At 39.4% G+C, this 23,655-nt stretch overlaps 1 protein-coding gene across 1 annotated transcript in view; it reads right to left on the reverse strand.

The window, feature by feature from the left end:
• Nucleotides 1-2,461: 2,461 nt before the first annotated feature.
• Nucleotides 2,462-23,655, reverse strand: part of SLC26A4 (solute carrier family 26 member 4) — a 49,450-nt gene continuing 28,256 nt past the window's right edge. The window contains exons 11-21 of the mRNA XM_029233952.1: nucleotides 23,138-23,215; nucleotides 22,901-22,996; nucleotides 21,660-21,766; nucleotides 19,352-19,421; nucleotides 14,741-14,833; nucleotides 13,731-13,826; nucleotides 12,872-13,102; nucleotides 10,821-10,875; nucleotides 7,210-7,355; nucleotides 4,712-4,795; nucleotides 2,462-2,485 (exon numbers count right to left, since the gene is read on the reverse strand). Coding sequence (XP_029089785.1) covers nucleotides 2,462-2,485; nucleotides 4,712-4,795; nucleotides 7,210-7,355; nucleotides 10,821-10,875; nucleotides 12,872-13,102; nucleotides 13,731-13,826; nucleotides 14,741-14,833; nucleotides 19,352-19,421; nucleotides 21,660-21,766; nucleotides 22,901-22,996; nucleotides 23,138-23,215 — 1,080 coding nt within the window. The remainder of the gene's footprint in view (nucleotides 2,486-4,711; nucleotides 4,796-7,209; nucleotides 7,356-10,820; nucleotides 10,876-12,871; nucleotides 13,103-13,730; nucleotides 13,827-14,740; nucleotides 14,834-19,351; nucleotides 19,422-21,659; nucleotides 21,767-22,900; nucleotides 22,997-23,137; nucleotides 23,216-23,655) is intronic.

The following is a 23,655-nucleotide window of genomic DNA, read 5'->3' on the forward strand; positions in this document are numbered from 1 at the left end:
AGAAAGGTATCATTATAAAAAAAGTAATAAATAAAGTAAAATAAGTAAGCTACAAGGATATATTGTACAGCACAGGGAATATAACCAATATTTTATAATAACTTTAAAAGGAGTATAATCTATAAAAATTTTGAATCACTATATGATATACATGAAACTAATACAATACTGTAAATCAACTATACCCCAATTAAAAAAAAAAGTACTGGAACACTTAAATTTAGCCTTTTTTTTAAATTTAATAGTTTGTTCGGAAGCGACACATCAGAATAGCTTAAAAGGCAACATTACTTTTCATAAAAAATATGTGCAAATATTTCCAAGTGTACATGATTTGATTTTTTTCACTTTTCATATACAATAGTGGAATTTTATCCTCAAGGTTAAAAACATAACAAAAGCTTTAATTTCAAGTAAAATTTCCATTGACAATATAGAATTAGAAGTCTGTTTACTATTCACAAAATGCAGGAAAGAGAAAGTATTACTAGAGTGTGCTCGGGAAACAAGTCAAAGACTGTAGTCTTATACAGCCACAAATGGACCCAAGATTTTACAAAACTCTAGCCTTTAAAATGTAACTTTGATATTTCCTTCAACTAATTAAAAAAAAGAAAAGAGCAGTGCGTATTTCCTCTATTGAACAGAGGTATTCATCCATTTTCTGCAAGACTATTATATTCACTCTTTAGAGATATGATTTGTTGCCATTATAGGCAGGTATTACTATAAAAATGAGATAACATTATAATCCTGGTTATGCTGTACCAAACATAGGGAGAAATCTGTTCCACATCTATTAAAGACAGTATAACCCACGAGCATAAAAGACTATTATAACATCACAATTCACTGCAACTCCCTGAAATTCTGGTATGTAGTATGGGGATGGAGGGAGGAAAATAATGCTTTTAGTCAACCAATTTGATATGATCACTAATGATATTCCTGCAGAAGTAGATAGAGACTTTATTTCTGATAGTATTTAAGAAGAAAAACAGAGATAAGACATGCTGCCTTTAGACAGCCAAACACATTTGGGAATGTCACACATCTGTGCCAAAGGTGCGATATCATTCTCTGTCAACTTAAGACATTGCCTCAGTTGAGGACCTGAGTATTTTTCTCTAGAAGTACAACTTCATTCACTCCAGCGTGAAATACACGGGACTAGTCCACAGGACCAAAGCCTAAGTATTATATACAATGCCTAGAAAATTGTTGGCACTCAAAGGTTAAGTAAAAAATATTTTGGGGCTTAACATATGGATTTTTAAAAACATATACTTTCAATGTGTGTATTCCAAACCAACTTTTTTCCTTTGATATTGAGTTCATTTAGAATGTTTTGTCTCAATCAGTATATATATGTATATATATACATGTGTATATATATACATATATATATAAGCAGTTCACTTTTTAGATGTTTTTTGGAAGGTATTTAGAATTCAGTTAAAGATCACTTCACATAATGCTAAATTTTTAAAGTAAAACATAAACTTGTTTTAATCACCATGGTCTTATAAACAAAATTGATTTTTTGTTCAAAATAACACAAATTTTATGTTAGATTTTAAATAGACCATACTTAAATATACTCTACACAATGACCATTTCTATAAACTAAGATAAGTTAAAACTGCATTTTTCAACTAAAGATAGTGCCGTATGTTTTACTACATCTTATTTGTGATCCTTGATTATTATATCAAAAAGTGATTTCTATAAACCACAGTAATCTTATCACTTCACTTCTCTGAGTCAGTGTTTCTAAAATGTATCAGCCCAATTCTATAGCTTTTAAGTGAACCATTTCCTTTATTCTGAATTCTGGTTACATATCTGGTCACATATAGTAATACTACATTACTAAGTACTAACCAAATTTGCATTCTTAAAACCTTTTTTTGATGCATTTACCAAAGGGAGTTTTTAAAGGCATTTATTGTTAAGTACATTAATAATTATATTTCAACCTTTACTCACTGTGATCAGTTTAGCTCATGGGTATCAAGGTCAGTCAGAAATAGATTTTTCTATAGGATAATCATTCCTGCCTCACCTGCCTGCCCACAGAGCCTGTGTTGGGTGACACTTGCCCCAGCTGCACAGAGGTACACGTGTACCCACATGAACATTGTCAGCAGATCTGTCGTGGAGAACAGCAGCATAATATCCTCAGATCCTGGACATTGCTAAATTTTTTTCTTCACCATTTTGCACATTTTAGAAGTAAGCTACTCATTTTATAAATAAAGCCTAGAAACAATCTTAGTGCTTTTCTTTCAGTGGTTAAGAGGTTAAAAAAAAAATCAAAGATTTTAAAAAATCTAATGGAAAAGAATGAGTGTTTCAAGTTTGAAGAAAATAGTCAATGCAGAAAATATTTGCATAGAATTATGTGGTGGGTAAAATTTGCCTTGCAGTCCTTGCTTAGAGCGACCTCCTGAGCCCAGTTTCAGGAAGCAAGTCTTCGCATAGCCTGTGGAGGCAAAGGGGAAACAGTGTTGATGCAACTGAATTCTCCTTAAGTCTACCTTAACTTTTTTGCAAATATGTTTGTGTAGTGTTGGTTGCTTACATTTACTTAGGTGTATAGCATCACAATAAAAGTAGAGTAAAAACTTAATTTTGTACCTCATCATACTTTAATTGGATGTATTTTAACAACAATAATTACTATTTCTTGAGTACTTACTATGTACAAGACACTGTTTTATTCCTGCACATGTACCCGTTAATGGTCGCAACTCTGTGAGGTATTATTATTTCTATTTTACAGGAAGAAACTAAAATGAAGACAGGATAAGTAAATTGCCCTAAGCTACCCAGCTGGTAAGTTGCAGAATCAGGGCCAGCACTCAAGTCTGTTTGTTCTAAAGCCCAGGCCCTGAAAACCACTCTAACTGCTTCCCCATCTACAGGAACCCTACCTGAATGATGCTTTTATGTGACATCAAAAAAAGCAGCTGGGCGGAGCGCCATGGAGCGGCTGGGCCCGTGCGCCATGGCCGCTGAGCCTGCGCGTCCGGAGCCTGTGCTCCGCAGCGGGAGAGGCCACAACAGTGAGAAGCCCGCGTACCGCAAAAAAAAAAAAAAAAACACCTTTTATATAGTGTGGCAACTTCTTAAGTTCCAGTTTTGATATATGAGTTTTCACTCAACTCAGTTGGCCCTATATCCATAGTCATAAACTACTAAAGCTGGAAGGACTTCACAGCTCAGTAATGAAATTCCTGGCCTCACCAAGCTGATGGGCTAAAATGTGGAACCCCTGATTTTCACTCTACTTAGTGTATTTCTTCCACAAAAATCTTCTCTGCCTGTCATCCTCACTGCCTGATTTTATCATTGGGGTTTGAGTGTTATTCTTTTCAACATTTTTATCAGGACCTGGAATACAGCAAACAAGTCCTGCTTATCCAGATTTGCATAAGGCACCCAGTGGGGTTACATAGTTAATATGCTGGATGATAGATTTAGTATTCAAAACAATGTCAATAAACTGGAACCAGGAAGCTGTAATCTAGCAGAAGAATGTGTAGTTCTGCATTAGGGCCAAAACCAATTATATAAATATAAATGGGGAGCCCAGCTAGACCACAGTTCATGTGAAAATGCCCAAGTCTTTAGTTGACCCCTGCTCAGTAAAAGCAAAGATTTTGATGTAGCTATTATGAAAATAAACCCATTCTTAAGTTGCAGTAATGTAAATATCTTGATGAAATCAAGGTAGGTCATAGTTGACCCCATCTGGGGTTTTATGTCCCCTTCTTGACCAGGGAAGGATTAACAAATTTCATGTCTATGAGGAAGAGTAAAGGGAACTGGAGGAGTCTCTCCCAGGATAGAGCATGTTGGAAACATGAAAGCTGCTCTCAAATATTTAAGGACTGTGCAGAGAAGGCAACCAAAAGGACCTCAGTCCACTGGATGATTATTAGAGAAAGGGTGAATCCAGTTTGTAAGCACAGCTAACACTTGGAGACTTCAACTATGTAGCAAACTCCCTTCGCTGCTAGTTGGCAATGTCTAGAAATGTTCACACGAAAGCTGAGACAACATCCTTAAGGATGGGGTAGGAGAGATTTCTGCATGGCCGAGAATGTGGGGCTAACTGATTTCTAGACATCTTTCAACTTTAAAATTCTTTGATTTTCTTTTTTTGGTCCAGTTTTACTGAGTGATGGAGCCACAAAGTTCGGTCAGATACTGTAAGTTTCAGTCAAGTTTCCTAGAAGAGTCTGATGCCCCAATGGCAACAGAAATACACAGAATCAGTCTCTTTTTTAAGCTGTCATCAGTCAGATGAAGAAAAGTCATGAGGTTCCTACTGCTCACATTCTATTTCTGAAGCTTATGAAACTCCTGGTTTAAAAATTTCCTCCATTCACCTTTCTCCTATCTCACTGGCCTTGGGTCTCTGGAAAAGAAGGTATGCGGAGGCTTAGGTATAAAATCAGGACCAATGTGTTGTCTGCTTCCAGTTGCTGATCACGCCTGTATGCCTGGGACAAAAGGTCCCCTCAGGTACTATGTCTTCAAGGGAGAACCCTTGTTTCCCATTTTCCCCTTTCTATCAAGCCATCCTCTTGGTACTTCTAAAAAATTCTTTTCCCTGAATAGTTTTTATCAAATAGTTTTAATACTACAAGTATTATTCTATTTAATCCAAATTATTTTCTTGGAATGAACATAATGATCATACCTCATCTTGGACATCAAGTCCTTCTTCAATCAGCTCTGCTTCCATTAATTCAAGAGGATCTTTACAGTCTTGGATGAGGGTGATCTTGACAAAGAGAACACGGAGAATATTTATTGGAGGTGTAATAGCATTAACCCACCTGATACTTCACTGAAAACGATTTGAAGCTTTGCTGGTGCCTCTCATTTATAATCTACATACTTCAAAATCCTTTTCCACTTTCTTGTCCTTTTATATTTCCCACTTAGAATTCTCCCTATACCATTTTTTTCACATTCAAGTGTGAACTAGTATAGTTCTCCATTGTCTAACCTCCTTTGCAGCTTTCTTCCCCAACCTCTGAAGTGTATGCCTCTTAACAAGTCATCCTGTCTGCCTAAATGATTAAGCAGTCAATAGCAGTTTTCTTTCAATGGCCAAGTGAAGCGCACTGGGTACAGCATTGAGCGTGCAATGAATGCCCAGTGAAGGGCTCCTGAGTGATGGCCATAAACAGTCTCAAGTTGAATTGGATGGGAATTAATGTTATTGGAGATGGAAACCAACATCTATGAACCAAGTAGTTGTTCAGGAAAGTTCTGCTTTTTAGCCGTAGTATGTAATTTAATCTTCCACACAGAGGAAACCAGTAACAATCTGGACTTTGTCTTATGCATAAAGGGTATTCCCAAAGCCACTCTAAATGTGTATCAAGGCAAGAGTGACATTTCAGAGGGCTTTTTAGCTACTTTTAATCTCACAAATAAATAACCCAGTTCTTGTTATATGATCTTGTTGTTACTTGTGAGTTAGGAACTTTAAGTTAGATTTTTTTAAAAAAGGTTTATGAGTTTTCAAAGCTGAGCATCTTGCATGTAGCGCCTTTTTTTTTTTTTTTTTTTTGTATTTAAGATCCACATCCTGGTATTTAGGACTAGTATATTCTCTAGCAGCATTAAGCAGAACAATCTTTCCACTAACAATAGATAAAAAGCATAATGTATTATTGTTTTCCAAATTAGTTTCACTTCAAATATTAACTTCCAATCTACAGTAAGAATCTGCTTATCCCATTCTTAGAAAAAAGGGAAAGCAATTTAAAATATAGTTGTCGGGATTCCCTGGTGGTGCAGTGGTTGAGAGTCCGCCTGCCGATGCAGGGCACACGGGTTCGTGCCCCGGTCCGGGAAGATCCCACATGCCGCGGAGCGGCTGGGCCCGTGAGCCATGGCCGCTAAGCCTGCGCGTCTGGAGCCTGTGCTCCGCAATGGGAGAGGCCACAGCAGTGAGAGGCCTGTGCACCGCAAAAAAAATCAATAAATAAATAAAATAAAATATAGTTGTCTGTGTCACCAGAATAATTATTATTGCTGTTATTTTTATAGGCATTTGTTTTAGTTTCCCAAATTCACAGTGAGAAGGTCCATGAGAGATGAGGTTCTTGTACCAGGCAGTAGGTCCAGCCCAATGACCCACATCAGAATGCTCAACTCTCCTGGGTATTTTACAGGAGAAATGACAAAATAAGGAGGCCTGTGGAAAATCGGGGTCTATCCTGTTTTGTGAGGAATAAACTCTGGGCTGATGCATGGCTTTCATTTTTTTTTTTCTTTTCTTTTTCAAAAATCACTTACGACCTAACGGATCCTATTTAAAGACACTGCTAGGGAATTCCCTGCTGGTCCAGTGGTTAGGACTCCACACTTCCACTGCAGGGGCCACGGGTTTGATCCCTGGTCAGGAACTAAGATCCTGCAAGCCGTGCAGTGCAGCCAAAAATATATATATATATAGATATAGATACAGATATAGATAATCAAGAGTTTCCAGACTGCTGAGAATTTAAATGGCATTTTAAAAAATTTTTATTTATTTTTGGCTGCATTGGGTCTTCCTTGCTGCACACGGGCTTCCTCTAGTTGCGGCAAATGTGGGCTACACTTCGTTGCGGTGGGCAGGCTTCTCATTGTGGTGGCTTCTCTTGTTGTGGAGCATGGGCTCTAGGCGGGTGAGTTTCAGTAGTTGTGGCACGCAGGCTCAGTAGTTGTGGCGCATGGGCTTAGTTGCTCCGTGACATGTGGAATCTTCCCGGGCCAGGGCTCGAACCCATGTCCCTTTCATTGGCAGGCGGATTCTTAACCACTGCACCACCAGGAAAGCCCTAAATTGCATTTTATACACAAATCACAGAAGATCAAAGATTCGGTGGCTATATTCTAAAAAGTCACTACGGCTAATGCCTACTTTTATTAGTAAACCCACACATTATAGAACTAATTGTACTAGCTAATACCAGGTGTTTTCCTATAAACTCTCACATTTAGTCTTCATATGTACCTAGCAAGGTAAATGTTTTTACTCCATTTTACTAATGAGAAAACTAAGGCTCTGAAAAGTTAAGTAGATGCCTTAAAATCCCACCAGGCTGGGATTCAAACCTAGATTTGTGGAATTTTTGCCATTTACAGAAATCCTGGTAGTTTAGGAAAGATACATATGTAGAAAGATTCACTGTTTACCGTTTCTAAAATGGAATCTTGAACCTCTTGGGATTTCACCTGGTTCTGGAGATGGAGGACAGCATCGTGGACAGTCAAAAAGAATATGTCCCTTCTGATGTTATCATTAAAGAAACCACATTTCTCCAGCTTTTCTATCACATGATCTTCAAAAGAAAGAGATAATGTTTAGTTAGTCTCTAGGAAAAGCTATTTTTATAACATCAACCAGTTCTAAGTTTTTGTACCTCCTCCTTTTAATTCTTTTTTCTCATTTCCAAAATGTGATCCTGCTCTAGACAGAGTTTCTTTTCCAGTAGCACATGGAATGCTGATACCATAACTGGTTGTAGTAAATGGTGGTGTTTCCCAGCCACGTCCCTTTTTCCTGTCCTCCAGCAGCTATGAGTCTGGCTGGTGTTCACAGCTGTGCCCTTCTCTGGAGAACTTTCTTTGGCCAGTGGGAGCTGTCTCACCTGAAAAAGCCTGGGAGGTTACACCCCCTCCCTCAGGTGGCCTGCAGCCACGGACTGATTGATCCGGAGGTAAAAGGGCCGGCCAGCCCCCTTCCCCTCAAGGAAGGATAACCATCTGGTGCTTTTCTTGCTGTGTGTTCCCTGTGAAGTCAGACTAAGTAGATTCTGAAGCCATGTCTTTGTCTTCTCCCACTGCCCTATGCTGTTCCCCTCAATCCTTCATAAATTTTCCACTGTACTCTCTCAATAAATCACTTATGCAAGAATCCTTATCTCAGGCTCTGCTCTAGAGAACTCAGCCTAAGCACTAGTATTTTCCTACACACGCTTGTACATAGACAGACACAGACTCATACCCTGGAAGTTCCTCTAGTTCTAAGGGGTCTAAGTCATCTCTAGCTCTGCTCTCTCCACGACAGTTTTTCTTCATTGATCCTGCATTGCTGTCAGGACGTAGGTTTCCATGCATTACCAGCTCTGTGAAACAAACTGGAAGTAATTTTTCTAGGTTCAAAAAGGCCTTCAGAGTGATTATTTAATGGGTAGAGTTTCTGTTTGTGGCAATGAAATTTTTGAAAATAGATAGCTGTGATAAACTTTGGGGCACATGTATCTTTTTGAATTAGTGTTTTCGTTTTTTTCCAGATATATACCCAGGAGTAGAATTGTTGGATCCTATGGTACTTCTATTTTTAGTTTTTTGAGAAACCTGCATACTGTTTTCCACAGTGGCTGCACCAATTTACATTCCCACCAACAGTGTACAAGGGGGCCCTTTTCTCCACATCCTTACCAACATTTTTAATTGTAGACTTTTTAATGATAGAAATTCTGACAGATGTGAGGTGGTATCTCATTGTTGTTTTGATTTACATTTCTCTAATAATTAGCAATGTTGAGCATCTTTTCATGTGCCTGTTAGCCATCTGTATGTCTTCTTTAGAAAAATGTCTGTTCAGGTCTTTTGCCCACTTTTTTATTGGGTTGTTTGGTTTTTTGATATTGAGTTCTATGAGCTGTCTGTACTTTTTTTTCAAATCTTTTTTTTATTGAAGTATAGTTGATTTACAATGTTTTAATTTCTGCTGTAAAGTGATTCAGTTATACATATATATACATTCTTTTTTTATATTTTTTCCATTATGGTTTATCACAGAATATTGAATATAGTTCCCTGTGCTATATAGTAGGACCTTGTTGTTTATCCATTCTATATGTAATAGTTCGCATCTGCTAATCCCAAACTCCCAATCCCAAGCCTCCCTCCCCCACCCCCTCTCCCCCTTGGCAACCACAAGTCTGCTCTCTATGTCTGTGAGTCTGTTTCTGTTTTGTAGATAGGTTCATTTGTGTCATATTTTAGATTCTGCATATAAGTGATATTATATGGTATTTGTCTTTCTCTTTCTGACTTACTTCAATTAGTATGATAATCTGTAAGTCTATCCGTGTTGCTGCAAATGGCATTATTTCATTCTTTTTCATGGCTGAGTAGTATTTCATTGAATATATGTACCACATCTTCTTTATCCATTCATCTGTAAATGGACATTTAGGTTGTTTCCATATCTTGGCTATTGTGAATGGTGCTGCTATGAACATAAGCGTGCATGTATCTTTTTGAATTATAGTTTTGTCCAGATATATGCCCAGGAGTGGGATTGCTGGGTCATATGGCAACTCTAGTTTTTTGAGGAACCTCCACACAGTTTTCCATAGTGGCTGCACCAACTTACATTCTCACCAACAGTGTAGGAGGGTTCCCTTTTTTCCACAGCCTCTCCAGCATTTGTTATTTGTAGCTTTCTGTATATTTTGGATATTAACCCCTTGTCAGTCACATCATTTGCAAATATTTCTCCCATTTGGTAGGTTGCCTTTTCATTGTGTTGATGGTTTCCTTTGCTGTGCAAAAGCTTTTAAGGTTAATTAGGTCCTATTTTATTTACAATAGCATGGAAGAAACCCAAGTGCCCGTCAACAGATGACTAGATTAAGATGTGTCATACACATCAGTGTAAAGCAACTATAGTCCAATAAAAAAAAAAGAAGTTGTGGCATATATGAAGTGAAATATAACTCAGCCATAAAAAAGAATGAAATTCTGCCACTTGCAGCAACATGAATGGACCTAGGGAATATTATGTTTAGTGAAATAAGTCAGACAGAGAAAGACAAATGCTTTATGATATCACTTGTATGTGGAAACTTAAAAAATGCAAATGAATGTGTACACAAAACAGAAACAGACCCGCAGATATAGAAAACAAAACTTGTGGTTGCCAAAAGGGAGGGGAAAGGGAGGAGGGACAAATTAGGGGTATGAGATTAATAGATCAACCTATTTTATACAAGCTACTATGTGTAAAATAGATAAGCAACAAGGACATACTGTATAGCACAGGGAACTATAGCCATTATCTTGTAATAACCTGTTATGGAGTATAATCGGCAAAAATACTAAATCACTAGGCTATATACCTGAAACTAATAAAATGTTGTAAATTAACTAAACTTCAATTAAAAAAAGAAATTTTTGGGCTTCCCTGGTGGCGCAGTGGTTGAGAGTCCGCCTGCCAATGCAGGGGACATGGGTTCGTGCCCCAGTCTGGGAGGATCCCACATGCCACGGGGTGGCTGGGCCCGTGAGCCATGGCCGCTGGGCCTGCACGTCCAGAGCCTGTGCTCCGCGATGGGAGAGGCCACAACAGTGAGAGGCCCGTGTACTGCCAAAAAGAAAAAATAAGAAGAAGAAGAAGAAAAAGAAAATTTTTTAAAACTCAAAAATTAACAACAGCAACAACAACAAAAAATGTGCAGTAAATGTAAAATACACACTGGATCTCAAAGATGTGAACAGAAGCAAGCAGTGCAAAATATCTCAGTAATAAATTTTATACTGACCAAAAAAAAAAAAACAAAGGAAAGAAAGAAAAGATAGTTGTGATGATTGCACAACATGGTGAATTACTTAATGCCACTGAATTGTACACTTGAATGTGGCTAAAATGGCAAATTTTATGTTATACATCTTTTACCACAATTAAAATTGTTTTTGAAAAAAAGGCCTTTGGACATCATGTACTCACATTCCAAGGTAGGAGAAAGGGCTTAAGGGAAAGTCTTATAGATAGATATGTACGTATATGCATTTACCTTGAAGTGATGCAAAGTACACATTTACATCAATTCTTTGGAATTCTTTGACAATCTAAAAATTTAAAAAGGAGAATTTGTAACAATGAGTAACTTTATCTGCCCATAATTCAGTAGCATTCAATTACTTGCTCGGGAGAAACTTCCAGCACTTTCACGGTGAATCAGGAGTTTGAAGCAAGTTCATTATTGGAAATTGGAAAACCATAGAGGTTTTCAACATACAGTGACGATGATTAGGGTGAAAACACCATAGCTCCAGAGGTGGCAACATCCAGCGCTCAACAGCACTGGATAGCACAGAAGTGCTCCATAAATATTTGTGGAAGGAAAGAAAGAAAGGAGTACAGGAGGCTTCCTAATGCAGCCTCTGCTGGTTGGAAAGAAGAGTATGAGTTTATATCTTTGAGTGGAAGTGATACGGGTGTGGATTTGTGGCCACCGGATGCCAAAGGTAAAAACTGACCTCTGTACTTTGACTGTAGCAGTGTCAATATTCTGGTTGTGATTTTGTACTATAGTTTTGCAAGACGTTAGCACTGAAAGAAACTCAGTAAGGGATACAGAGGATCTCTCTGTATTATTTCTTACAACTTCATGGGGATCTACAGTTATCACAAAATGAAAAGTTTAAAAGAATCAAGACACAAGACCTATGGACAATAATAAAACAGAACTTGAAGTTTCTGGGGAAAAAAGATCAAGACCTCTATGCAAGTATAAAGTTTGGAGTTTTCACAATTGTCATTATAGCATTTGAAAGCAACTATTTGTTAGGTGCAGAAAATATTCTGGCATTAAATATCTTGACTTTTCCTCAAAGTAATTCATTAAACCCTTTGGTCAACGCAATCTGCGATGGATCTGAGCCAATGCCTAGAGTGAAATGCACAAAGAAGAACAAGAGTGTGTTCTCAAATGAGCTAATAACCAGGTCTGCTAAGAGACCTGGAATAGAACCTATCAGCATATTCTCGCACGCTTGTCAATCACTCTTCTACCTGACCTGCCTAGTACCCGCACCCTGGAATAATTTCCTCCCCTTGCAGAGGTACCAAGAAGCCCCAGCTAAGCTAGACCTCAGTTGAGGGTAGTTTGATATTATTATACCTGATTGTTGCTCCCTTGAACCTGCCTACTTTTCTGCCAAATCCTCTTGATACCTACCTTCCTGAAGCGTCACCTAAACTTGACACTCCCAGTGAAGTTGACATCTGGTTAGTCTGCTTTGGAGGACTAATTGCAATTGTTATTTAAAAGATTACTTAAAAAAAAAAGATTACTTAATATTTGCCTTGCCCCTTAGACTGCTTAGTCCCATGAGGGTAGGGACTATGGCTATTTCACAATTAGTTTCTTGTGCCTGGCCAAGTGGTTGGTACACGTGTGGCACTGCACATCTATGTGTTAGAAGAATCATTGAAGTTGAGCTTGCATACCTGGTTTCTGATTGAATGCTTCTGTTCTGCATGCTCCTCAACTCTGACTTCCTAGATGCCTGACCTGCTTCCTGCTGATCTAACCTTGATAATGCCTGGCTTTTCCAGTCCTACCATGTTTCTCATTCTGCTGCTCTTCGCATAACAAATAAAAACATAATACTGAACACAAGATTTTGCCCATTTTTCTTTCTTTTCATATTCCATGTCATATATATTCTCAGAACAATAAAACATAATAAATGTTAATATTTGCTGACGTGTGACTATGTGCCAGACACTCTTCACTTTTCTCATTTAATCCTCATCACAACCCTATGAAGTAGGTACCATCATTATCCCCACATTACAGATGGAGAAACTGAGGTACAGACAGATTAAGCAACTTGCCCAAAGTCACACCACTAGTAAGTGGTAGAGCCAGGATTCAACCCCAGGTAGTCCAGCTCCGCAGGACTGTGCTTTAAACTAATACACTCTATTGCAAAAGCATTCCCCTAGAAAAATTACAGAGCCTGTGCAATCAATCACCTTTTTGCAAGACCAGGAAACCCATATCATTTTACTATTGCCAAAGCTCCAAATATGTAATTCAAAACACCGGAACCTTACCACACGCAATGATCTCACTCCAACAACATCCAGGAAAGAGACAGCTCCACAGTCAAGCACGAGGCTATGGATTGGCACTTTAGGAACATTCACTTTGACTGGAAGCTCAGCGTTCCAATCCACTTGAATCTCTATTTCCTTGGTTGGAATATCAAATTCTTCCGGATTTTCAATGTCTTCATCAGGCTCAAAAGCATTATTCGATGAACCAGCATCACTTATAATGCCATTCTAAACAAAGAAAACACTGCCAACTCAATTACTAATGATTTGGGATGTCTTTCAACAATTAATCTAAAATGACTTAAAAGTTCTACAAACTGCTTCTTGGTAAGCAAAATATCAAGAGGATGAACTCTTGGGGAATAAGGTTTACCTCAGCCCAAATTCTGATGTTCTCTAGGAAGAAAAATAGAAGAACAGTGGAGAGAGGAAATGCTTGATTTCTGGAAGATTGTAGAACTTAGCCAAGAGAAACATTGACAAGAGAGTTTGAACAAAAGGTAACTACTGTAGCTCTAAAAGTTTATGAACTTACGACTGCCTTCTGTTGTGAGTAATTTTCTGGCATTGAATTAGCACTTGTTTTGTTCCTTTCAGTAAAAATAAGGTTTATTTCATGAGAGAAAAAAAAAAATCTCACCCTTTGTTTCCCAGTAGCCCTGCTGATTTCATTTTATTCTCTCCCCTTCCCTCTCTCCTAAAAGAACAACTCAGCTGTTCTCCATTATACATATGTCATCTGCTTGTACACATCTGGGTACCAAAGAGGATATATTTAACTTTAGACAGTCTAACTGCTTTTATTTCATCTGAGAAATGAGAGAATTTCAGAGGGGAAAGAATGATGTTGCCTCACCTTTGTTGCTCTTAATTGCCCTTTTTTGATGAGTTTCTGTATTTTCCTCAGTGCTTTCAACCTCTTATTATACACTCTAATGGCATCAAATCCAACCTTTGGAAAAAAATGTCAAGTTAGTTAAAACGTCTGGTTCCTGATGCTCATTAATGGCAATTTTTATCTGAAAAGGCTATTTCTCAAGTGGTATTATTCGCTGATGTATCCTGCTAGAAAGGAAATTCTGAGGTCCGATGGAGGTCTCCACTACCGGGCCACCCTAACCCACCCACCCAGAGACTCAGGGAAGGCAGTAGCATATTGAAGACTCCAAGACAAAAAAAAAAAAAAAAAGCAAAAAACAACCTTTTTAGCTTTAAGTCTGTGTTTTCCAAATTTGCTTGACATGACAAAGCCCTTGTTGTTGCAGAGTCTATGAACATTCCTTTGAACTTCAGGAAAACACTGATCTAGAGGCAAACTCCAACTTCGAAGCATAGCATGGAATTCAAGACCAGAATTTCCTGCTTATCTATTCCGCTTATACTTTTTAGCCTTTATTCCAACTGCCCCCCTCCCCCACCCCCTGCCCAATACACATTCCCACATTTTCCTCTCAGCTCATATAGTTCCCAAACACCTGCCATAATCTCCTTCCTTCTGCCCAACCGCCACGCAAAGCTTGATCAGTCCACCTAACTCGGATGACTCCCTTCCATGAAATCTTAACACTTACTGTCTATACTACTTACTTGGAACTTACTCAAAGTCTGCCTGGAGACATCTCTAGTGGTTTTGTCCAGCATAGTTATTGCTACCTGAATTTTAACATATGTGTTATTATCGTTTGTTCCTATTCCCAAATAGATTAAAAGTTATTTGAGGGCAAGGATGTTATAATTCTTAATGCCCTGTACAAAGGAAACAGGATATAGGACCTTATGCCCATGTTTGAGCCCCTTAAATACCTGTAGAATGAATGAAGTCTCAAAGGAAGTTAGAAACTAGATTTCTAGGGATAAAATACTTACTGTGGACTTGATACATTTTTTTAAACCATCAACATTGCCGTAAAAAATAGGACTAGAAAATCTCAGAATCTTCACTCCTTCAGGTTCTTCAATCTAGCATTAAAAAAAAATTTTTTTTTCTGAGGTTAATCATTTCATGCCTTAAATACTCAGTTAAGTTTTTGGCTATTCAGCTAGGAGCTGACTGACAATTGCTCAGAGAAGCTGGGCAGCAGTCCTCAACTTTCCTCTAACAGGAGTTTGTTCTTTTTCTAGTTCCTTTGGGTGTAAAGTTAGATTGTTTATTTGAGATTTTTCTTGTTTCCTGTGGTAGGCCTGAATTGCTATGAACTTCCCTCTTAGAACTTCTTTTGCTGCATCCCACAGATTTTGGAATGTTGTATTTCCATTTTCACTTGTCTTAAGGTAATCTTTTATTTCCCCTTTGATTTCTTCATTGACCCATTGTTTGTTCATAGCATGTTGTTTAATCTCTATGTATTTGTCATTTTTTTCAGTTTTCTTCTTGTAATTGATTTCTAGTTTAACATCATAGTGGTCAGAAAAGATGTTTAATATGATTTCAATGTTCTTAAACGGGTTGGACTTGTTTTGTGACCTAGCCTAACATACTATCTATCCTGGAGAATGTTTCATGTGCACGTGGGAAGAATGTGTATTCTGCTGCTTTTGGATGGAATTTTTATACTTTAGGTTTAAAGAAATCCCTTTAACATTTTTGTAAAGCCGGTTTAGTGGTGATTAACTCCTTTAGCTTTTGCTTGTCTGGAAAACACTTTATCTCTTCTTCAATTCTGAATGACAAACTTGCCAGGTAGAGTTTTCTTGGTTGGAAGTTTTGTCCTTTCAGCACTCTGAATATATTATGCAACTTCCTTCTGGCCTGCAAAGTTTCTGCTAAAAAATCAGCTGATAATCTTATGGGGGTTCCTTTATACATAACAAGTTATTTTTCTCTTGCTGTCTTTAAGATTCTCTATCTTTAACTTTTGACATTTTATTTATAATGTCTTGATATAGATCTCTTTGAGTTCATCTTATTTAGAAATCTCTGTGTTTCCTGGACCTGAATGTTTCCTTCCCCAGTTTAGGGACATTTTCAGCCATTATTTCTTCAAACAGGTTCTCTGCCCCTTTCTGTCTCTCTCTTTTCCTTCTGGGACTCCTAAATGTGAATGTTATTCTGCTTGGTGTTGTCCCATAGGTCCCTTAAGCCATCCTCACTGTTTAAAATTCTGTTTTCTTTTTGCTGTTCTGCTTGGGTCAGTTCCAGTGTCCTGTCTTCTAGGTTGCTGATCCATTCTTCTGCTTCATCTAGTCTGCTGTTGAACCCCTCTACTGTATTTTTCAGTTCAGTTAGTGTATTCTTCAGCTCTTGACTTCTGTTAGGTACTTTTCTTATTATATTTTCTATCTCTGTGTTGAACTACTCACTGTGGTCATCCATTCTACTCCAGAATTCATTGAGCACCTTTATAACCATTACTTTGAACACTTTATCAGGTACATTACTTATCTGTTTCATTAAAGTCTCCTTCTGAAATTTTGTCTTGTACTTTCATTGGGAACATATTCCTCTGTTTCTTCCTCATTTTGCTTGATTCTCTATGTTTGTTTCTATATGTTAGGCAAAATGGCTACCTATTCTAGTCTTCTAGTCTTGAAGGACTGGCATATGTAGGAGATGAACCTTATTGTTCAGCCTTACCCTAGCTCTTGGGTGTCTCTCAAACCTTTGTGCTTGTCTAATTAGCCTGGTTTATTTTTTTTATTTTTTTAAAATTTTTATTTATTTATTATTTGGCTGCATTGGGTCTTTGTTGCTGCGTGTGGGCTTTCTCTAGTTGCAGCAAGTGAGGGCTATCTTCATTGTGGTGCACGGGCTTCTCATTGCGGTGGCTTCTCTTGTTGCGAAGCACGGGCTCTAGGCACATGGGTTTCAGTAGTTGCGGCATGTGGGCTCAGTAGCTGTGGCTTGCGGGCTCAGTAGTTGTGGCTCATGGGCTTTAAAGCGCAGGCTCAGTAGTTGTGGCGCACGGGCTTAGTTGCTCCGCAGCATCTGGGATCTTCCCAGACCAGGGCTCGAACCCATGTCCCCTGCATTGGCAAGTGTATTCTTAACCACTGCACCACCAGGGAAGCCCCTAGCCTGGTTTAGTTTTGATAGGCCCCAGTTGTTGAGGGTGTGCCAAGACCTGTCAGTATTCCAAGGTGAGGGATCTCATTCAGCATCTAGTTTCAGGCTGATTGGAAGCCAGATCCTCAGGCAGCAGCTTTTAAAGTATGCAAATACATACAGTCTTGTGGAACCACAATTACTGACCTCAGGAGACTTGGAGGTGTCTCCTGGGTGATCGTTGCAAAAATTGGAGCTTCAGATGAACTCCTTTCTGGGAGGTACCACAAGCTGTGGCGAGGCCAAGGGAGGGTATGAGAATGATGTCTCCCCGCCTACACTGCCTGAGAGCATTTCTGTAGCCTCTATACGTGTGGCAAACCTGAAGCCTGTCACTCAGGTTAAAGCTCTAGGGTAAATAATGGGCCTTTTTCACAGGTGGACTGGGGTATATTTTGTCTGCTATCTCTGTAGTACCCTGGGTGTGGTAGCCTGCCCAGAACTATCTTTCCAACTGTTACAGTCCTGTAGGGCCCAGGCATGCAAGGCCCTCGGGCCGCCAGGGCCAGGCAACCAAGGGGTGTTCCTTGTACGGACTGTGCTCACCTACCAGCTTTAGCATGGCTGCAGGAGAGTGCTGAGGGTAGGGCATGCTGCAGCTTTAGCGACGCAAGAGAAGAATGCTGGGAGCGGAGCAGACCTGTGGCTTTATTGAGGTTGTGCCTGGGTGCACCTGCCTACACTAGCAAGGTATGGGGAGAGCGCAAAAATGACACTTGCCAGTGCCTCCATCTCTGAAGCAAGTCCCAAGTGGTCCTTGCCCCTCTGGCAGATGCTTTAAGATTAGCAAATGAATCTCCTTCATATATAGTTCAGGGACTTTCAAACTGCTGCCTTCGTGCTGGGTCCCAGGATGAGTGAGCCCACATGTGAGCCCCTCCAAAGGAGTATCTCACATTCCCACAGTCCCCTCGGGGCCCCTGAAAGTAAGCCCTATTGGTTTCCAAAACCAGACATTTTGGGGGCCTTGACGCTTTGGTGCAGGTCCCAAGGGATGTGGAGTACAAACCCCTTGCTCCTCAGGCAGTAGCTCCAAACTTAGGACATTCCTCCCTCTTGTGGGATGCGGAGCCAGGGGTGGGTTTTGGCGAGACTGCATCCCTGCCTCTCCTACTTGTTTCGATGTGACCCTTTTATCCCTTGTTGTGGAGGAGCTGTTCAGCTAGTTATCAGTTCTTTTTCAGAGAGAATTATTCCATATGTAGCTGTAGATTTGGTGTGTCCATAGGAGGAGGTGAGTTCAGAATCTTCCTGTTCCAGAATTCATCTTGGACCGCCCCCTTGAATTTTCTTTCTTTCTCTACTTTTTCATGTTTGTTCCTTCTGGTGGTCACTAAGCACTCTTATTTGCAGGGAACATAAGCCCATCAGTGGAATGTTTATTTTTCTTCGTTTTTTATTTTCTGTATTATATATTATTTCTTCCAATTCCAAGGATAGAGAAAAACGTCAAATAAGGTTCTTTGTGACAGAGAACATGAACGTCTCTTCTTAGAATTGAATGAAGAAAATCTTACAGGGATTTCAGACAGTGTCATAGAGGATAAGGATAACATAGCAGAGAAAGAGAAATTTTTTTCCTCTTGCTGCTTGAAAAATTGCTGTTAACATCTTCGCTTTCAGCAGTGTTACTGTAGTGTTTCTAGGTGTGGATTTTTGTGTGTACATTAATTGAGTTCAGTGGGCATTTTGGATTCGTACATTGTGGTTTTCCTCAAATTTGGGAAAGCTTTGATACTTATTCAATATTTTGTCTTTTTTTTTTTCCTCTTCTTCTCTTTTGGGGATGTTGTTACAACATATGTTTTATTTTGTCCTAGAGGTCTCTGAGGTGCTGTCTTTTTTTTTTTTTTTAGTTATACTTGACATATTAGTTTCAGGTGTACAACCTGATATTTGTGTACACTGCAAAATGATCACTACAACAAGTCTAGTTAACATCTGTCACCATACATAGTTACAGAATTTTTTGTGTGATGAGAACTTTTAAGATCTACTCTCTTAGGAACTTTCAAATATGCAATACAGTATTATTAACTATGGTCTTCACATGTACATTACATTCCCATGATTTACTTATTTATAACTGGAAGTTTGTGTCTTTTGACACCCTTCACTCAGAGGAATAGAATTTTGGTTCAACTTCTGGAAATAATTGAATTGCCTATTTTTTAAAAAATTCCCTGTACAATGGTTTGACATTAAAATGACATTTTAACTAGCATGGACAAAATTCACATAAGCCTAGGATATCAGAGGGCACATTGGATTGAAAGTTTTCCTGACACCCCCCAGTGGACTTCTGGACTTTCCCAACAGAAGTAGCCTCCCTTTTTCGCTACCTTATCCCTAACGTACTGAAAGAGAAATATGCAACCCCTGAAAATCCAGCTTAGAAAACCCAAGTCCAGCCAATGTCTCACAAAGGCACTTACGTTTTTGTAATTCTTTGTGCTTTTGTAGATGTCTGTGCTAGGGATACTTCCAAGGCTGTTCCATGAGGGACTGAAAGAAGAAAAATTAAGGTCAGGATTTTTTGGAACAGGCATATTTTGGAATAAAAAGTTAGAAGAAATTACAGATACTAAAGAGCCCATAATTTGGGTGTTTTTGGACTCTGTCTTTATCGCAGATGACATTTTCCGGTAGCTAAAAGTGAACAGCCGGTGTTTGTGTAGGATTCGGGGAGAAGAAGGAAGTGTGCCTCATTTATGATGCCTGCAAGAAGTAATGAGCATCATACTTTCATATGTGTACGACTTTATAGGATAAGCAAAGAGCTTTCACACATGTTAAATCTTATTCGAGCCCTACCATAACCCTGAAAGATCAGCAGTATTATCCTCAGTTTTACTGGTGAGTAAACTGTTTAGAGAAGTTCAAAAAGGCCCTGGAGGGAAGAGGAGCACAGCCTCTATCTTTAACCCATGGGTCTTCGTTGCCTGGCGTGGTGCCTAGAACTTACTTGTGAGTTATAGCAACTTTCTGATGAAGTATGGAGAGTCTGCACTGATCAAATTAGTATAATTTCATAGAAATAGGAGCCTGGGAGGACCAGACATGAGTCCTTCCCATCCACCAGACTGTTGATTTCCTGTTTCTGATGCAATCCCATAAATTCCATGACTCTTCAAGTGTGACTAGGGACATATGCTAAATACAATTCCTGAAGAAAGAGTGTCTGTTTAGGGTCTTCTCAGCAATGTGCTCTCTGGATCAGCCTTATAATTACTGGAAATTAAATACTGTGGAGGATACTGCTTTTTGTTGGCTCAAAGCCTCGTTACCAAATCTGCAGCTAAACGGTGCCACCGGTTTTCCTCAGCTTGCTGTGCAGTGCTGATTTTTAACTTAAACCTTAGAAACTGTATAGTCTTTCTTTACAAAACCCTTCTCCCCCAGTCACACTCACACAAGTAAAAGTAAACACAGAGGCATCCAGGGCACAAAACTCTCTTCCAAGGAGAGTTTCTGAGGTGTTTCCCAGTAGCACACTGGGTACTTTGGACGCTTGTGAACTCTTTCGGGCCCTTGGGCAACCATTTAAGGGTGCTGAGGCAGTAAACACAAGCCTTTGGGCAGGCTCTAACATGCCAGGGGAGGGACGGAGGGAGGGAAGGAGAATTGGTTGGTGGAACGGGAAAGGTGGACTTATGCTCAGCTGAAGACATTCGTGTTGAGGTTTCCCCAGCTTTTGTATTCCTTCATGGCCCAAGTGCAGGCAAAGAAGGGGCCAGACGTCTGGGAAGATAACAGAAGTTTTGAGGAAGGAGAGAAGCACGCTTCTGCTCTCTGTTCAGACAATTCCATAGACCCAGAAGGGCATCTACCAAAGACCTCTCAAGGGTCAAAACAAGGGAATTCCCTGGCGGTCCAGTGGTTAGGACTCCGCACTCTCACTGCCGAGGGCCTGTGTACCCCCAGTTGGGGAACTAAGATCCCGCCAACCTCGCGGCCAGAAAAAAGATTTTTTTTAATAAAAAAATTTTTTAGAAGTCAAGACAAAACAAATGAAAAACCATACACCTTTCGGCTGCCTCACAGATTGTTTTCCATTACTTTGAACTGTGTCTTTGCTGCTTTCACTCTGCAGAGGACCTAATTATGTCTACTTCGCATAATTGGTATGGCTTATTGGGTACATACCTTATTTGGCAGATTTGAATGAATTTTGGCTACAGTCAACTGTTTTAAAGTCTCCTGTTCTGGGTTGTTACATAATTTCTGGGTTACTAGCTTCAAAAGAAAATGAGCTACAATATATTTAGCAGCTGTCTGGGCCCAAGGGTTGGGCCCAGTGCCTCTCAGACATCATCTCATTTTCAAAAGAAACTACACAGCAACTTCAGTCTTTTGCTGAATCATGTATCTTTTAGTCTTACCATGACTTGGAGGAGAGCATAGCAGTAGACCATGTGAATAAGTGCATAGATTTTGGGGTGAGATCTGGGTTCAAATCCTGTCTCTGCCACTGACTAGCTGATCTTGGGGAAGGTTCTTAACCTTTCTGAGCTTCAGTTATCTTACTAGAATGAGGAGAGTAAAACCTATTCACAGGGTTTTTTTGAAGACTAAATATGATAATGTGTGTAAAGCACCATACACTTAATTTGTAGAAGCACTCAATATATAGTAACTATTATGAAAGGGAGTGCTTTTATTGTATTTATCACAATAAAGAAATATAATAAATCTCAGGGTGTGTTGTCCTGTTTATCATAACCTGGATCTTATATTACTCACAATTGAACTCTCAGGACCACAGTCAGAAATCCAAATATAAGGCCAGCTAGTAAACCGAGGTCCAGCCCCAGAATGATGGATGCTACGCACGTAAACACCCAGATAACCTAGGAAAACATGGAAATGAAAGGAATTATGTTAATTCATCAGGTACCATCAGGTGAGCAATTACCTGTAAAAATAAGATCAATTGTCCACGAACAAATTACAGCGTTGTAAAATATTCTGACTTCATTGCATACTTTAAGTGGAAGTGGAAATTGCCCTTTCCAGTAAAGGCCAGCTGTTCCATTTAAATATTCTTAAATTTAATTTTTGCATATTGACATGGTTCAAAATAAAATTAGTATTAAAAAGGTGTGCAGTGGGACTTCTCTGGCAGTCCAGTGGTTAAGACTCTGCACTTCCACTGCAGGGGCCAGGGGTTTGATCACTGGTAGGGGAACTAAGATCTGGCATGCTGCATGGCACGGCCAAAAAAAAAAAAAAGTGTGCAGTGAAAAATCTTGGTTGTAACTCTCTCCTTTCTCCATCCATTCCCAACGACGCTCCTTTCTTGTGTCCTCGTTTATTTCTGTGTGTGTACACACATGTGCACACTTTTCTCCAGCATTTCTTTTGGCAAATACAAGCAAATACGACTACAAAGCATATATTATTTTCCCTTCTTTTGGTGTGTTATACACACTCTTCCATTTTGCACTGGTCTCTTTTTTACTTCACAATTTGTCTTGGAGATCTTTCCATATAGATATATAGGGAGTTTTCCCATTCTTTTTATCTGTTCTGGTTTAAATTAGGGCAGAACTCTGAAGGGTTTAGCTTCTTTTTTTTTTTTTCTAACAATCCCTCAGAAGACTTGTAAAGGTTACTTTAATCAAAATTATAATCAACGTGGGGTTTCGTATTTTGTTTTTGCTTTGTTTTTGTTTTGTTTGTCTTTCTAAATTAGAGGGTTTTTTAAAAATTTGTTTGTTTTTTGGTTTTAGAAGGCCAAGGGTATACGAAGGAGCTCATATGGGATTCTTGCCGGAAATGAATCTTCCCAGAGATACAGGACCTTCACAAATCACAGCTCATGTGGAAGACTTCCCAGCTTTGGCTTATCCACAAAATTCTAATTTCTGCTCTGGTTCCCAAAATGCAAGTAAGACTTAGGAGATAAGGGGATGTAATAATATGGCAAGAAGCATATAAGAAGCAATTCTTATTCAGAGAAAAATGGATGGTAAGTGACTTACAGCATCAGTCTTATTCTGCCTCCACAGACGAGGAATGTCACACACTTGCATAAACATCCCCTTCAGGTTGGCGATTACAACAGCTGCCAAGACCGACTGCCAAGAGAGACAGGGAAGGCTGAGTTATTCAGGGGAATGGTTTTCCATGTGATGACTTCTAAATCCCCTGTTACTTCTCAGGTGGCAGAGCAGTGAAGGGGAAGTATGTAATCGGTGTGGCGAGAAGCAGTGTTATACCTTTTGCAAGGGTTCCAACAACTTCCCCAGGGCAACGATGGCGATCATCACAATCCCAGCCGAGATCATGCCAGCAACCTGAAAGACATACGTGTCCCATAACCAGGGTCCGTCCTGCCCCCTCTGGATGTGTGCTTGCTGGACACATGCGTGCAAGAGCCTGTTCATGGGCACACGTGACACTTCCCAACTTCCCACCTTCTGCTCAATACTGTTGAGACAAGTGAGAATTATTTGCGAAAACCATGCATTTAGTAGCTACGGCAGAGAAATTAAAGAAAATGTGGGCCCTGAGTCTGCTAGAGTAAAGCCTGGATTGCACTTGGATACACTGCAGACATATACTTTTGGTGTCAATTCAAGAGGCCAAACTTCTAGTTGTTTGCCATTCGAGGAAACAGGGCCCATCCCCCTTCCCGGACAACAGATCCTTGTAATGTTCTTGGGAAATAAATTCTCATAGCACATAACTGATTCTGCTGCATTATTGAGTCAGCAACCTGATAACAATTCAGATA

The sequence above is a fragment of the Monodon monoceros genome, unplaced genomic scaffold (genome assembly GCF_005190385.1).
Source record: "Monodon monoceros isolate NGI ecotype Baffin Bay Population unplaced genomic scaffold, NGI_Narwhal_1 Super_Scaffold_2, whole genome shotgun sequence".
NCBI classification, from domain to species: Eukaryota; Metazoa; Chordata; class Mammalia; order Artiodactyla; family Monodontidae; genus Monodon; species Monodon monoceros.